This window comes from Carcharodon carcharias, chromosome 16 (assembly GCF_017639515.1).
Source record: "Carcharodon carcharias isolate sCarCar2 chromosome 16, sCarCar2.pri, whole genome shotgun sequence".
Taxonomy (NCBI): Eukaryota; Metazoa; Chordata; class Chondrichthyes; order Lamniformes; family Lamnidae; genus Carcharodon; species Carcharodon carcharias.
The window spans coordinates 6337593-6353218 of NC_054482.1; the positions used below are offsets into that span (position 1 = coordinate 6337593).

The following is a 15626-nucleotide window of genomic DNA, read 5'->3' on the forward strand; positions in this document are numbered from 1 at the left end:
AATATTGGCAGCACAGATTATGCTGATCTGGCCATTTTTTGTTCAACTTTAGTCCTGCTACACACTGTGTTAGGTTTACCCACAGTGTGTAGCGAGGCTCAATTTGCTCTGTTAACAAACCAAGGTTTGAAATTGTTGTTGTTGTTGAAGTTTTAGACCTCCTGCTTTTCATGTGTTGAGTGCTGTCCTGGAATTAGGGGAGTTATGAGGGAACAGTTGTAGAATTGAAATTATTGGAAATTCAAAATCATGAGGGGTTTGGACAAAATAGATGGGGAGAAACCGATCCCATTGGCTGAGGGTTGAGAACAGGGAACACTGGTTTAAGGTGATCGGCATAAGAAGCAACGATGACATGAGGCAAGTTTTTTATGCAGTAAGTGGTTAGAATCTGGAATGAACTGCCTGAGGATGTGATTGAGGCAGATTCAAATGTGCCTTTCAAAAGGGGGTTGGATAAGCATCCAAAGAGAACAAAAAATTGCAGGGATATGGGGAAGGGGAGGAGGAGCTGGGCTAGCTGAATAACACTTACAGAGAGCCGGCACAGACATGACAGGCCGAATGGCCTCCTTCTGTGCTGCAATCACGGAAACCAGCCAAGGCTCACGATTTTAGCAAGGTGAAAGAAATGGATAACGTAGCTGCCAATGGTTATTTCATGTGGACAGTGAACACAGTTGTGAGGTTTTAACAACATTACCAGGCCTCTAGTAAGTTATAACTTTCGAAAGACAGAATTTTTCCTCATAAAATATTGTATGTGTGGAATAGATGACCAGATACAGAATAAATTTCGCTTTTATAAAAGAACTGAATCAGCATCTGATTAGGAACAAAAATTGATGGTTATTAGTATATTGTTGGGATCATGGAGTTATGGTCAAGAAGACTATGAGTTAGGGGTGCAGAACATAGGGGATACACGGTGATGGATATGACAGAGTTTGACTTGGTTCACCTCTGCAAGGCAAGAATAAACTGCACAGTTTATCCTCATGAAAATGAAAGAGATGAGAACAATCCATGGAAAAGCAAATTGAAATGAAATACATTATTTCTGGGTGATGCTGAATTCCAATGTTTTACTTATTTTGGTATTACCTAATCGGTTTTTTTGTAACAACTGATGTTGCAATCACTAAGCAGATTGAAATAGAAAAGTGTGAGCAGGAATGTTAGGGTAGAGTTTCCTGTTGTCTTGTCCCTAGGGAATAGAGTTTCTCAAGGTGCAGGGCAGAGGACAAAGGGTGGGGGTTGGGATAGGAAAGAGTCATTATGTCATATCTCCACCCCCAAAATGTTTTTCTTTCAGTTGCCCTATTTGTATTCCTCCACCTCCAGTCTTAAATTTGAATGAGTTATTGAAATTACTGATTGGCGTGATTGTCTATATATGCTATTTTCTTCTCTTCACTACTGTTGAGTTTATTTCCTATATGGTAGCAGTTTTCATCATTTTTAAGTGTTTACTATCTTTGCTTTGAGGTAACAGTATTTGGCCCTATACTGCCTTCAATCATAGACCAAAATTCTTGTATATCCTTGAAGTGGGTTGGAAAGTACTGTCATAGTTGCCATGGGAAGCTGATTGTCAAGAAGATAAAGTACATTGAGCCTAAAGGTCAAAGTAAATGTTCTGCTGATTTGTACTAAATATGACATATACCGCGTCCAATTGCAGATTAAGGAGGAGGCAGGAAAGTTAAAACTAAATGTCTAAAATTTGCAAAGTAATTAGTTTGTGAATTGGTGAAAAAGATGTTTAGTTTCACTGTCGCCTGTAGAAGAAATCCTTCAGGCAAATATTTGGACACCTTAGCAGTCACATTGAAATATGTAAGAGGGCTTTGGTAATATAAGCACTATAGTAAATCAATAAGTCTTACTTACAATATACTCTTACGTCTTAGTCAGATGTAAACCAAGCATATTAATATCTTCTCTAAGGCTCTTTCAGTTTTATGTAACTCAGGATGTCATAGAGAGACAAAGAGCTATGAAGGTCTGTATCTCCAACTCATGGAATCATCGATATGGTATAGTGTGTGTGTGTAAAGGGGAATTGTGGAAAATTTGTGTTGAGTTGTGCTGACCACCATGTCACTTGTGAGGAACTCCTAGTTACTGCTGCCTGCTTAGCAAGGGCTCAAACCCTCTGTTGTCAGTTGCCTGATGATGACTACTTGGAGGAGGCAGGTAAATGGGGTCATTTTGGGTCAATATGTGTCTAAGACAGTGCCAGGCAGGTATGCAGTATTGCAGGGCACTTTATACGATTGACCAACTTGCCTGGTCAACAAATGGAACCTGGTGGAGTAGACCTGTTATGAAGGTGCTGTTATTTTCCCCACTCAGTTACAGAAAACTCCTTAGATGTCTTAATGAGTTGGGTGGTCATGGTTGGGTCATCAGCAGTACCAGTGTTAAGTGCTGATTAATGTGGCTAAGTTGTCAACTGCATATTTCATGGGCTTTCTATCTCTCCCCTCTATGGCAAAAGAACAGTTGTACCTCTGGGAAATTTCAGAGCCAAGCTCTCTGGATATGGGTAATGAAGTATGCCTCTACAAGAAAGAAGTATGTCATTCATATTGGGCAAACAGGAACAGTGTGGATTTCTGACTGGCTTGGTTTGGCAACTCTTAAAATTAATGATGGATTTCCAACCAGTTGACCCAGTAAAAACAATAACCAATTTAGTTTCCTGAATAGTTTCTTGGCACTGCAATGATGTTGGCTTGGGAATGCATGCTCATTATTATTTGAATCCAATTCTAATTCTGTTCTTGCCTCAGCTCATCTGCTCCTGAAACCCTCATCCAAGCTCTTGTTACCTCTGAACTATTCTAACACACTCCTGGCTGGTCTCCTGCACTCTGTAAACAAGACATCAACCAAAACTCTGCTGCCTGTCTCCTAACTCACATCGAGTCCTGTTCAACCATCATCCCTGTGCTGGCTGACCTACATTGGATCCTGGTTAAGTAATGCGATTTTAAAAGTCTCACCCAGGTCCTCGAATCCTTCTGTAATCACCTTAAGCCCCACAACCCTCTGAGATATCTGCACTCATCTAAATCGGGCCTTTTGAGCATCCCCAATCTTAATTGCTCCACGAAGGGTGGCTGTGCCTTCAGCTGTCTGGATCATAAATTCTGGAATTCTCTCCCTGAATCCCTATATCTCTGCATTGTCTCATCATTCAAGATACTCCCTAAAACCCCTTTACCAAGCTTTTGGTCATCTATATTATCTCAATGTCACATTTGATTTGATAATGTGTAATTTGATAATGTGATAATGTGTAGCTAAAGTGCCTTGTGATGTTTTATTCCTAAGAGGTGCCATTTAAATACATGTTGTAGTTGAAACAGGAACCTGGATTATTTACCTAATCATTTGTTACCCCTGTATTGCTGCTGAGAGGACATTCCTAGAAATTAATCCTTGTGACCATATAGTCATTCTGCACAGATGTTCTTTATGTTTCTGTACATTTCAAATTCAAAAGCTCTGAAAGACATTTGTGAAGATCAATCAACAAACGACAATGAGGATTCTTTCCAAATGCTGTTGAGATGTGGGTGGTGCCTGGAGCCTGCACTTACTGCTCATCCCTAAGTGGTCTGAGAAGGAAGTGGTGTTGAAAAAGTGATGTTAAGCCTCCTTCTTGAGTAACATGTGTTTTTATAACTGAGTGGCTGAAAAACTTTGGGGTATTAATGATCAAGCCTAGTACAGAGCACAGACATGTGTTTGGGCAGCTGATAGGGGTGACAGATCCCTTCCCTGATGGAAGCAATAAAAAGCACTAAAATAATTGTCTTTTGCTAATTTTGAGAGAAAGTAAATTCCAATCCAAGTGTTGACTGAAAATAAGAGTCATACAGACTTGAAACGTTAACTCTGTTTCTCTCACCACAGATGCTGTTAGACCTGCTGAGCTTTTCCAACATTTTCTGTTTTTATTTCAGATTTCCAGCATCTGTGGTATTTTGCTTTTATCTAAGTGTTGACGAGTTGATTTAATGCTTTGCCAATTTACCTATAAAAGCAAAATACTGCTGGGGGAAAAAACAGGTTAGGCAGCATCTGTGGAGAGAAACAGAGTTAACGTTTCATTAGAAAGTCTTCTTACTGTCAGCAATGTTCCATTATGTGGTTTTCAGTAAAAGCTATTTTTTTCAACTTCCACGTGCTCTAAATAATCAGAATACCCAAAGTGCACTTTTGGCTACACTGTTTATTAGCTCTGTTTTTCTTCCGATTTTTTTTCAGTTTCTACAAATCACAAGTGATGTAGTTAAAGTTATTGGAACACACTTAGGACTCTAGGGTTGCATGACATTTTACCTTTAAGCCCCAGGGGTTGAGATATATGTAAATATTCTGAAATCCAGTTAATATTAGGTGAAGGTACAAGCTATATTTGCATGACTGTACAGTCATGTGAATGCTCCATCAGTAAGAGCATTCTTCTAGAAGGGCCTGTTCTGGGCAGTGCAGATTTTTTTGTGCAGTTAATTATAGTGACACCATTTGTCTTTAGGTTGCCATATATTTTCCAGTTGACTGAATAACTACATTTCCGGCCTGAAATATCAGATTGACGATTCTGATTTTACGTCATTGGAGTCATGGTTGTGTGTGTCGGGGTGGTGGGGGGGTAGAGGGAGGTCCAAATATTTTGCTGTGTTTGGCAGAGCACCTTACTGTTTGACAGCAGCAGATCACACCTGCATTTGACGGGGTTGGCGTCTAAAATAGCCGAAGGAACCTGCTCTCCTGCTTCGAGGTGAATGGAAGTTGTTATATGCAGATTTACAATTAAGATATGGTTCGCACTGAACTTCCAGCCCCTTCCTAGTTCCCATGCAGAGCCCCAGGCCTCTGTTAACAATCTAGATCTGAATCCATATTTTACACACACACACACTATACGTGTATATTATTCGTTACAGATAGATGCCTGCCTTGCAGTTTTAAGTTTTGGGGAAGTTTCGATGCATTACAGTTTTGCTCAAGCAAGCGACTTCCTGAAGACATTGCTGAGAACCTATAGAGAGAGCGATGAGAAGCTGCAACTTACATCACTTGTATATCAAGACAAGTGGTTAAGGCTTCTGCTAAACTTGGAGGAAGTTGTACTCAAAGAACATCAAGCAAGGCAAACGTATGCGCCCTTCTTAAGACGTGTTAGTTTGAACTTTGGAGGGAATTATCAAGTTTTATTCTTTATTTTCTCCACCCACCGAATAATAGTTGTATTATTTCTTGACAGGACGCATGGTGTTTAAGTACTGCCGATCACCAGCAGAATTAAAACATGAGCAAGTTTTCCTGGCTGAAATACTTGGCTCTTGCCGCTGCACTATTGGGTGCAACTGTTGACGCCCAAGGTAAAAGAAAATAACTTATGTGCTTCGTTCTCTGAAATATATAATGTTTTAGCACAATGATTGAAGTCGCTTGGATTTTATGTTTGTAACTAGCGAGGATGAATGGCTAGAACAGTGGCCACACAATATTTCGCTTTACAGTTTAAAAAAAATATACACACATAAGAGTCGAGCCACTGCAATGGTACCTCACGCCGATTATTTAACGGAAATGTTGGTTGTGTAATGTGATCAAGGCGAAATGTGTCCTGTAAATAAGTCAGAATAATGGCAAATTTCTATGAAATTCCCTGAAGGTTAGAAAAACCTTCCCTTGACACAAGTAATATGACTGGGTTGGGCGATGGTGCGGTTGGGGTGGAGGAGCATACCCTTATCGAATCATTAGTTTCCCTATTCTCGTAATTGTTCAGAATGGGGTCTTTTTTTTCGCTACGGGGAGAATTTTGCCACTTGCTAAAATACACCTTGGACAATTTGTTTGTTCATATATATGGAGTAAGAAATGCCTAAGATGACTGCAAATTGCACCTTTTGCTGAAGACTTCTCTTGGTGTTTAAGCACCTTTCACATTTAACAAAAGCCTGATTTTTTTTTTCAAATACATTAATCCATGAAATGTTGATTTGGATATATTGGGGGCTTAAGCAGTGCTGATAAAGAAGGCATGAAAAGATATATGTAAGGCATTGTGTTTTGGATTCTATTTGGATGATTATTACAATTTATATTATAGTGTTGGCAGTGGAATTAAAAGATCAAGGTTTCATTGGACTCATTAATCAGTTTTGTGTTTTTTTAACTTTAATTTAAAAAAAATATAGCATTGGGTCTTGTCATTTTTTTATTCATGGTTCTTTTCCAAATCCAAATTTTTGATGAGTTCTTTTGGATGTTTTATTCTGTGTCTACTCTCTAATTGTGCAGAATTTTCTTCATTATTTAATGTTTAATTGACAAAATGTTCAAGACCCAATCAAAATTTTCATTAAATGTTTCCTCACAAGTCAAAGAGAAATGATGTTACCTTGATTCAGATGGATGGGTGTCATTGATCGACAAAGTGTAGGGACAGATGCAGAATTTTGCATGCCTGTAGACAATTTGAAAGGATTTGTTTTATTCTGTTGTTTGCTTCTGATGTTATCTGCTACTTTTCTTATCTTGGTTTAATTGTTCTGCTAATCACCCATGTTCCTTGAATTATGCCTTCCGGATTGGGGATTTTTCATGGTGGTAACTGCTCATAACGCGGTGCATTGGGCTTGATATATGGTCTCCATTCAGTGCTTCAAACGTATTTAAACACACAATATATTGGTTTCAGTTATGAATAGAAAGAGCGTTTCAGAATTGTACATTTCTGAACTTTACATAAAGAAGACGTTGGTGTAACAATGCAAATCGATATCTGTAGTGAGTGGAGTTATTAAATGCAGGCAGTGGTTCAAAAAACATTTTGCTGTACAAATTATCATCTATTGGCGAGCTAAATTAATCCTTCTTAGACTGATAGTTCCTAACTACTATAAGAAAGAAAAATGACTTACATTTATAGAGCACTTCTCGTTACCTCAGGATGCCCCAAAGAGCTTTATACCCAATGAATACAGCAAGTTGCTACAGTAAACCTATATTTTGTGGGTCCATGTGCACTTAATTTTTTAATCGGTTTATTAGTGTCCATATTTTTCTGCCCACGAAGACTGCTTGCTCAAACATTAGGACTCCCTGTATTTCTATTGTGAATTGCATGAACAGAAGCGTGAATGAATGGTTTGCAGAGTGGTGGACATTGGAAAGGATGGAGAAAAGAGGGGAATGGATGTGAGGGCGTGGAAATGTGACAAAAGCAAAGAATTTTCAGGAGGATTTTGAAGGCAGGGGAAAGAACGTTCCAGTGAACAGAGCCAGATGGTACTTCAGATGGTACTGCTTTTCAAATTATTTTTTTAACCTAGTTCCCATGTGAAATAACATTCATAACTTTGAACGCTAAACGATTTATCCTTTAAATAGCGGCACCAACATCCCAAGTAAAATATTTCTACAGTACACCTTTTATGTACTAAAAAATAGATAGGAACAACATTGTGAACAATATCTTATTAGATTCTGTGTGAGAAACCAAAGTACTTTTGAAAATAGAAAGAATTAATACAAGAACATTATCTCCATCCCTCTAAATCCTAGTCATTGTACATAGACACATTTGTTTTTGTTTTGGTACCGCTTGTAATGTGTAATGGGAGGTATACACCATCATATTTCAAATAAAATCAATCCCTGGTGTGCCAATTTAGAGTTGTAGATCAGAACAAAGGAGAAAAGGGAGAACCTCAGTATATCCAATGAAGTACTATTGGAGTGTAATCACTGTTGTAATGCAATGGGTTTAATTTTACAAAGCAAGGTCCCACAAACAGCAGTGAAATAAATGACCGGATAATATCTTTTAGTGATATTGATTGAGGGATAAGTTTGGGCCAGGAGACCAGGGAGAACTCCTCTACTCTTTTTTGCAAAGTGCCATAGGATCTTTTACATCTACCTGTGAGGAGAAATGGGGCCTTGTTTTAATCTCTCATCCAAGTGACGGCACCTCTGAGGTGCAGTGCTCCTTCAGTATTGCACTGAAGTGTCAGTCTAGGTTATGTACTCAAGTCTCTGGAATATGATTTTTTATAATTTCTAATGTTCAGAGGGATAAAGAGTTGCAGCATGTTTGGATCTTGTTATTGGAAGCCAAAGTCTACTTACTGGTTTGTCTGTATGAGGGTTTTTGGATTCACAAATGCAAATGGCTGGCTTGTCCATGATAGTAGATTCAGCTTTGGCAAATATAGCTGCTGTAACATGTTGCAAAATGTACTGTATCAATTGGTGCGGTTTTAGAATCCACTGGGTTATGACTTCCTTACCCCCAGTTGAGGCAGACAACTCAAGATTTTAGCCTCAGTTGATCAGAAGAACAGTGGAGTCTCACAAATTATCTTCTCAATTGTGGGGGTGTTAGGAGATAAGAAAGTTGTAATCTGATGGATTTTCTTAATGTTATAAACGTAGGAACAGGAGTAGGTCATTCAGCCCCTCAAGCCTGCCCCAGCATGCGATGAGATTGAATGTATCACTGATACTGGCTTAACACACTGGATGTATGATCATGATTAGTTACGCAGCATCAATATATCATATAAGAAATTAGGATTTCTGATATGTTTAAATTCTAAAGTAACCTGGTATCCTCTAGGATCTGACATCAGTTGGCACTGGCCTATGTACTATCAAAAGTAACCAATGTGTGCACATACCAAAAAGATGGGGTAGGAGGAAGCCCAGCACTTCATTCAGTTCACTAGGCGATGCAGCTTTGTGTGCTGCTGCCTTCCTCAACTGTTGGTATAGTTAACCCCATGGGGAAGGGAAAAAAAAACTTGTGGCCAATTTCAAGAGAAGTTAGCTTTGGCAAATGGTTCCTGAATCCAGAAGGCAATTAAGCAGATCATGATTCCTCATGATGAACCATTACATTAACTTATCTGATCTAATTTCAAAAATCCATGTAATGTGCAAAATTCCTTGTAGTAATGCTGTCTTGGGGCCTAACTGAGAAACAAACTGTAGGTAACTTTTGTAATTTATGAAACCATTTGAATCCCTTAATCTTGTAATCCACTAACAGCCACAGTGATTCTGCTGTGATATTCCTGTTACACTCTTTGCTTTGTAACCACTCTGGACAGTAAAGGAGTACTACTACTCCAGAATGATAAATGGAAATCACATTGTGAACCATCTGCCAACTAACAGATAATATAGTGTGAAATTTAAGGAAAGTTCAATGGCAATCCCACGATATGCCTTAAAATACTTATTCAATGGGAAGGTTATATGCTACTGCGTTAAAATTCTATTTAAAGTTACAATGCACTAGAAATGACATTCATACTCCAGTTTTATTGTGCACCAGGTTAATATGCTATATTGCAATGAAAATCAAGACAAAACTTGGATAGGTGGCTAAGTCGTGTTGATGCAAAATGTTAAGATATGAATATAAAGTAAAAAAAAATTTACTAAAGTTAAATTCAATTTCAATTTTACATTCAGTTATTCCCCTGCTCAGAAGTGAAGAACTACAAGTTCAGGTTTAGTGGGACTTTACTCAACAACAATTACGCTATCACCAAAGACATTTTAAATTAATAATTTGAAGCTCATTGTTTTCCTCATGGCGAGTCAATAGTCTTCAAAACAAGGGGGCGAAAGGTTATAAGGGGTAGGTGGGAGGTTAAAATCAGATCAGTCATGATCTTATTGAATGGTGAAGCAGTTGAAGAGGCTGAGTGGCCTACTCCTGCTCCTAATTCGTAAGTTCATATGCACTTAAAATAAATTGAGCATTGCAAATTTAGAATGGCCTCTTTCAAGTTTCATCCTGTGGCCAGTTTCCAAACATGGAAGACATACAGTGACAGGGGGCAGTTGACTTTCAGTTCCTTCCACCCATTGAATGACAGCGTTCCCTTGGTGCTTTCCAAATAACGTTGAATCCTATCTGTTCATATCCATTAAGACACCACCTGTACTGATCATCTGTTCCACATGCCCACCACCTTTTAGCAAAAAGTCCCTCCACATTTCCTACTGTTCTTTGTTATTTGTAATTTGTAAATATGTTCAGGTGTGTTGTTTGAAGGCATTAATTACATAAGGGCCTTCTTACTACAGCCTTAAGTGAAAGTAAAGAATGTGCTGGACAAATTGAGTGCATCATAAATTTATTCTGAAAGGCCCCATAACACATATATCCAAAAATATACCATTAATGTGAAAAACATTGCAGACTTTACTGCAAACTTAATTGCTGCCGAACTGTTGCTTAATAATCACCAAGGCTAGGAGTTTCCTCTGCAGTGGCCTCTGACAGTCATGTAATCCCTGCAAAAAACAACTTGGTTGATTAAAAGATGGCAGAATTGAGGGAGTGAGTGAGTCATACTCTTGGCTACAATACGCTCAAGTCTCCTTGATCTTTTATGCCCATTTATCAAAAATTGCGCAAATGAATCGCTGCCCAAAAAAAGTGGCCACACCTTCGCCTCTCAAATGTGGGTATCATCCAATTGCACTTGCTGAGGGAGAGGGGTCTTTCAGTATTGCAACCAGATTTTCAGGCACAGCAAGAGACAAAACCATTCTCCTGGTGTTTAAAAAAACATTCTCACCATAAAATCTATTCAGTATTTTCTGTTCCTTTCAATAAATTTCTGTGGCAAAAGCAATAAGTTCAATTAAAAAGCTTCCCTGTTTATAGGTTTCTAAACAAGCTGTGCCTGTTGTTCATGAATGATGATTAAATGACTTAAAGCTTAAACTGGTGTACTTAAAGAAGAAATATAAGGTGTGGGTTTTGAAGTTTTTCTTGGGCTCTGATTGTTTATGCTGGTTTCATCCCTTTTAAGTTTTATTTAAGTTAAATTCTAATGAGATTGCGAGGATACTTGGGCACGATTTGATATTACACGTTAGGCAAATTAACTTAGATAATAAGTGATTCACACAAAGTCCTGCTTCAGATCTCCCAGTTTTTTACACCTGGCTGTCAGCTTTGAAGTTAAATAATAGGAATTCTTTTCAATCAAATTGCTTCAGTTTCTTTTCCTGGCTCACTTTTACCTCTCCCCCCACCCCACCCACCCTTTGGTGTCTTAACCAGTTTCGTGTGAATAGTTTGTGGTGTCGCAGCTGTTTGCAGCATTGCCTGGTGTAAGCCACACAGTCAGACATGGCCTACACGAAAGCGAGTGGACTCGCTTCTCCTCCCTAGTGTTTGGCCCTGTAGCTTAGTCTCCAGTTTTATGACAAAACTGTAACATGGTTAACCATCATGTTGTAGGAAAGAGGAGTAAGGTACTGTAACAGTTTAGTCATAAGGGAGTTTTAGTACAGAAGGATTTGCATCCTGTACTGAAAGCTAGTGCAGTGAACAAGGTAATTGATAAGATACAGGAGTTGTATTCCACGTGCTGTTCCTGTTTGGGTTACAGATAATAAAGAATGCAAGATTTTTAGAAGTTAATTTACACTTAACCAGGCTTTTCTGGATTCTGCAGCTTATCAGACATAGTTCCTTATTCTAGCTTTTATTTTCACAAACTCTTCTGGGAATTTGTGGCAAATGATTTCCTTGTATTTTCTATTGGTGCCTTTCATAATCAGTTGACAGGAATTGAGATACAGCAAGACCAGATGAATGTCAGAGAATCATTTTTTTTCTCAAATGTGGCATTCCATTTGGAGGTGACACATTCTATTTGGAGATGATGCTTAGAATGAATATTTTCTCCCAATAGTTGCAGGTGCATGTGAATGAAAAGATAATTTGTTTCCATCCCTCCCTTGCTGATGCATTGATATCCTCATTGGGTGCAGTCCTGTATATGGTAACTTGCCCAGGTGATCTCTTATAGAAAAAGAAAGCAAACAATTGCTAGAAATCTACTCGAGGGGTGAAATTGGTCTTCCTAAGTCATGGGAAGCATGTTCATAGTGAATCAGCATCATGCGTTCTCTTCCACTGGACACATTTGCTATGAACCCATTTTGTGCTACTGGGAAGGACCTATTTCACCCCCTGTCAAAGTGAAGCTTCATTACTATCAAGTATCACCTGGCATCCACACAAATACACTAGTTGTAGGAGTTGTGATATTGTGGCTAATGGAGCTCAGGAGCAGCATACCTAGTCAGTTTTCCCTTTTCCAGTCCAGAATACTGCCACCAACTGTATTTCCCTTATTGTGGCTGCTAGTTGAGATCAACTAACTCAGTATAGACTCAGAGATTAAAGCTAAGACCTTCCTAGTCTACATGCCTCAGAGACTTGAGCACAATAGCTCAAGATGAAGATGGTTTATGACGAACAGAATAAATTCTGTAACAAAAATAAAAATATCTGGAAAAACTCAGCAGGTCTGACAGCATCTGTGGAGAGGAACACAGTTAAATTTTCGAGTCTGTGTGACTCTTCATCAGAACTGAAGAAATATAGAAATGAGGTGAAATATAAGCTGATTGAGGGGGTTGGGATAGAGCTGGATAGAGGTCCAGTGATAGGTGGAGGCAAAGAAAAGATTGCCAAAGATGTCATAGACAAAAGGACAAAAAGGTGTTGATGGTGGTGATATTAGCTGAGGAATGTGCTAATGGTGACATTAAGGATAGAAAGCAGGACGAGCAAGGTACAGATAGCACTAATGGGGGTGGGATGGGGGGAAGGGATCGAAATAGGCTAAAAGGTGGAGATGAAACAATGGATGGAAGTACATTTAAAAATAATGGAAATAGGTTGGAAAATAAAAATATATTTAAAAAAATATAAATTATTGGAAAAAGGGGGATTGGAAAGGGGTTAACGGAGTTAGTGGGTGTGTGAGGAGGAATGGAGGCAGTGGAGTGGGCAAGGAGGCTTTATAAAGACACAGTGCAGGCCGCAGACCCCAAGTAACTTCTGTGTTTGCCTGATCAGAACTATTTATCATTAGTTGCAATGTTACAAACATAATAAGCTTGTAAATACACCATAACCAGCCTGAATACATTTAAAATGTATACTTGATGTCAGTTGTTGAGGGTCAGTGTAGGGTTGCATGGTGGGAATTTAAAACAGATTGAGATCCTATCTATTTCTAAAATTCATCGTTGTTTATCAGCTCTTTTTTTTGTACATGGTTACAAACACTGTAGCACTGAGAATTAATTGCATCATGCTCGAGGCTAGTGGGTATATGAAACTAAAATTCATCCTTTAAAGAAAAGTGGGTAAGTGCATGATTTCTTCCAGATTTAGTGACCCACAAATTGGCAGTTGCAAACATCTCGCAACACAACTTTGAGTACAGGGTAGATAATTACAGAGAAAATAGATTTTTGCAGAGGGAAAATCACCTTTTTAGTGCCCCTGGTGCAAAGCACAGGAAAAGAATGCTCATGGTTTTAAGGTAGAATACAGGGATGATAGTTTTTTTAGAAAATGTGGGAAAGTAAGGGGAACAATTTTAAACTCTCACCTAAAGAGGGTGGATTTATGTACCCCATATCTGCAGTGAGGGCTGGATTTTCACTGTTGGATCTCAGTTCCATACCAGAGAAGAGGGACTGGCTGGTTGATGAGGGGTGAAAATCCAGTAACTCCAGCATAGAGCCCAGTCAGTACTGGTAGGTTATAGAGTCATTATGGCACAGAAGGAGTCCATTTGCCTCATTAGTCCATGCTGGAAGGGAAGGGGAGGGAAACAAAGGGTTGGCATTGAGGACATCAGCTTTTATATCTGAAATGTTCATTTCTATGATCCATTTAAGGACTCAGCATTTCATCCATTCATGCTGATAATTACAAACAGGGTCCCACGACTGCCATAAGCAGTTAGACTTTTTCCTATTCCAGAAGGAAGTGTAATGGTCCATTTTGAGGCCTTGCTGAATATCGCATCAGGTGTATGCTGGTTGAACATGTGATGGAATTATTTTTCTGTTTTAATCTGCCAGTTGTCTCACTTAGGCTGGTAAATGTCATGTTTTACCCCCGGGATCTCGGTAACCACCGAGGACATGTTTGTGAGCTAACTGTCCCCATTATGTTTGCCTCCATTTGTGACTTTGCTGCTTTGCTTCCTCGGTATCAGTAAAAACCATTCAGCCCCTCCAGTCTGCTCCACCATTCAATTAGCTCATGGATGAACAATTAGGTTTTGGTGAATCTAGGTTGGAATATCATTCTCTGCTGTGTGTAAAAGCTACTGGTGCATTTTTGTAGAAGGCTTAAAGCAAACTGTTAACTATAGGTGTTACTTTTTATAGCTGATAAGGGTGGCATGGCTGATCATGACAAAGGATGTGGTCTATAAAGGGAAAGCTCAGGCCTATGGTTTTTGGACGTTGGCCATGCATTGTTAATTTTGTTTTAATGTAGGAGACAATGAACCAGCTCTACATAACATTGAACATGTTGGTTTGGAAAATGCTGCTCAGATGTGGTACAATGGACTGTACCACATGATTTCCAAGACTTTCTAATAACTAGAACGACTTTTCATTGCAAAAGGTGTTTGATATGAATACCGGTTAGCAGTGATGTAAATTCTTCCATACATTGTGGTACAGAAGGTAACCCATTTCCACTACAGTCATTTGTCATGCTGAGAGTTTTCAGTATCAGCCTGACCAAGGAGAACCAGCCATCTGTCACTCCACTCCCATCGGATGCCTGCTATCCCTCCAGTATTTGAAGGCTGGATTTGTTCCCGAGGCTTACAATGGGGAGGCCCATTCCATTGCTGCGGGACTTGAGAACCCCCCACTAAATATCAACCCATTTTTTCAGAGACTGGAAGTCACTTCTCCATTCACCAGGGCTTTGGGTAACTCAGAAGTGGAAAAGCGCTTAGGGGAGAATTTTCATGCTGGGGTGCTGGGGAGGGCCTAGCATGCCGATGTGTAAAATGATGCGTGGTGATGTCGGGCGTGCATCCTGACATCACCGCGCATCACCCAGGTCCTTCGTTTGGTGGACACACGCCGGAGGCGTCTGCGCCCCCACCAAACTGCCAAAGGCCTGTTAAGGCCATTTAAAAACCAATTAACATAATTCTCAACACCGCCCGTCCTACCTTAAGGTTGGCGGCAGACGAAGAGCCCAGGCGGTCTTTGCGTTTTTTATGAGACCTCATCCACGAGCAGGAAGAGGCCCTCATGAAGGTTTTATTAAATTAATAAATAAATTTTGCTCAACTCATAAACAACTCCCAGCTCATGTGACAGTGTCACATGAGGGGACATGTGTAAATGATTTTTAACTTTCTTTATTCAAAATTGTTCTTAATCTCACTGAGGCAGCTCCGTGCCTCGGGGAGATTTCTGCGCTCTCTCGCGCGCGTGCAAGAAAGAGCGCAAGCTCCTACTCTCCCTCGTCCCCCAACCCGCACAGGTAGCGCTGACCGGCCGTGCGTCAATCTGGGTGTCCTTAATTGGCCAGTCCACGCAAAACGGCGGTGTGGAGCCGATCGCGGGCGGCGATCAGCTCCATGCCTGTCTGCGCCCGCTCCTGACCAGCCCGCCCAACATGGGGAAAATCCTCCCCTTACTGCTGCTCTCAGTTGTGCTGGAATGAAAACTCCACACCAAGAAATGCAGGACAAACTCCACCCCAGGAAATGCAGGAT

General features: G+C 39.8%; 1 protein-coding gene across 7 annotated transcripts in view; it reads left to right on the top strand.

Annotated features, from left to right (window-relative positions):
• Positions 1–5013: 5013 nt before the first annotated feature.
• ptprc (protein tyrosine phosphatase receptor type C) overlaps positions 5014–15626 on the top strand; it is a 167253-nt gene continuing 156640 nt past the window's right edge. For 2 of the 7 annotated variants that reach the window (XM_041208255.1, XM_041208256.1), the window contains exons 1-2: positions 5014–5176; positions 5285–5402. In XM_041208255.1, the coding sequence (XP_041064189.1) occupies positions 5330–5402 (73 nt within the window). In that variant the 5' untranslated portion in view covers positions 5014–5176; positions 5285–5329. The remainder of the gene's footprint in view (positions 5177–5284; positions 5403–15626) is intronic. The other 5 variants (XM_041208259.1, XM_041208258.1, XM_041208260.1 and 2 more) reach the window with 3 other exon arrangements.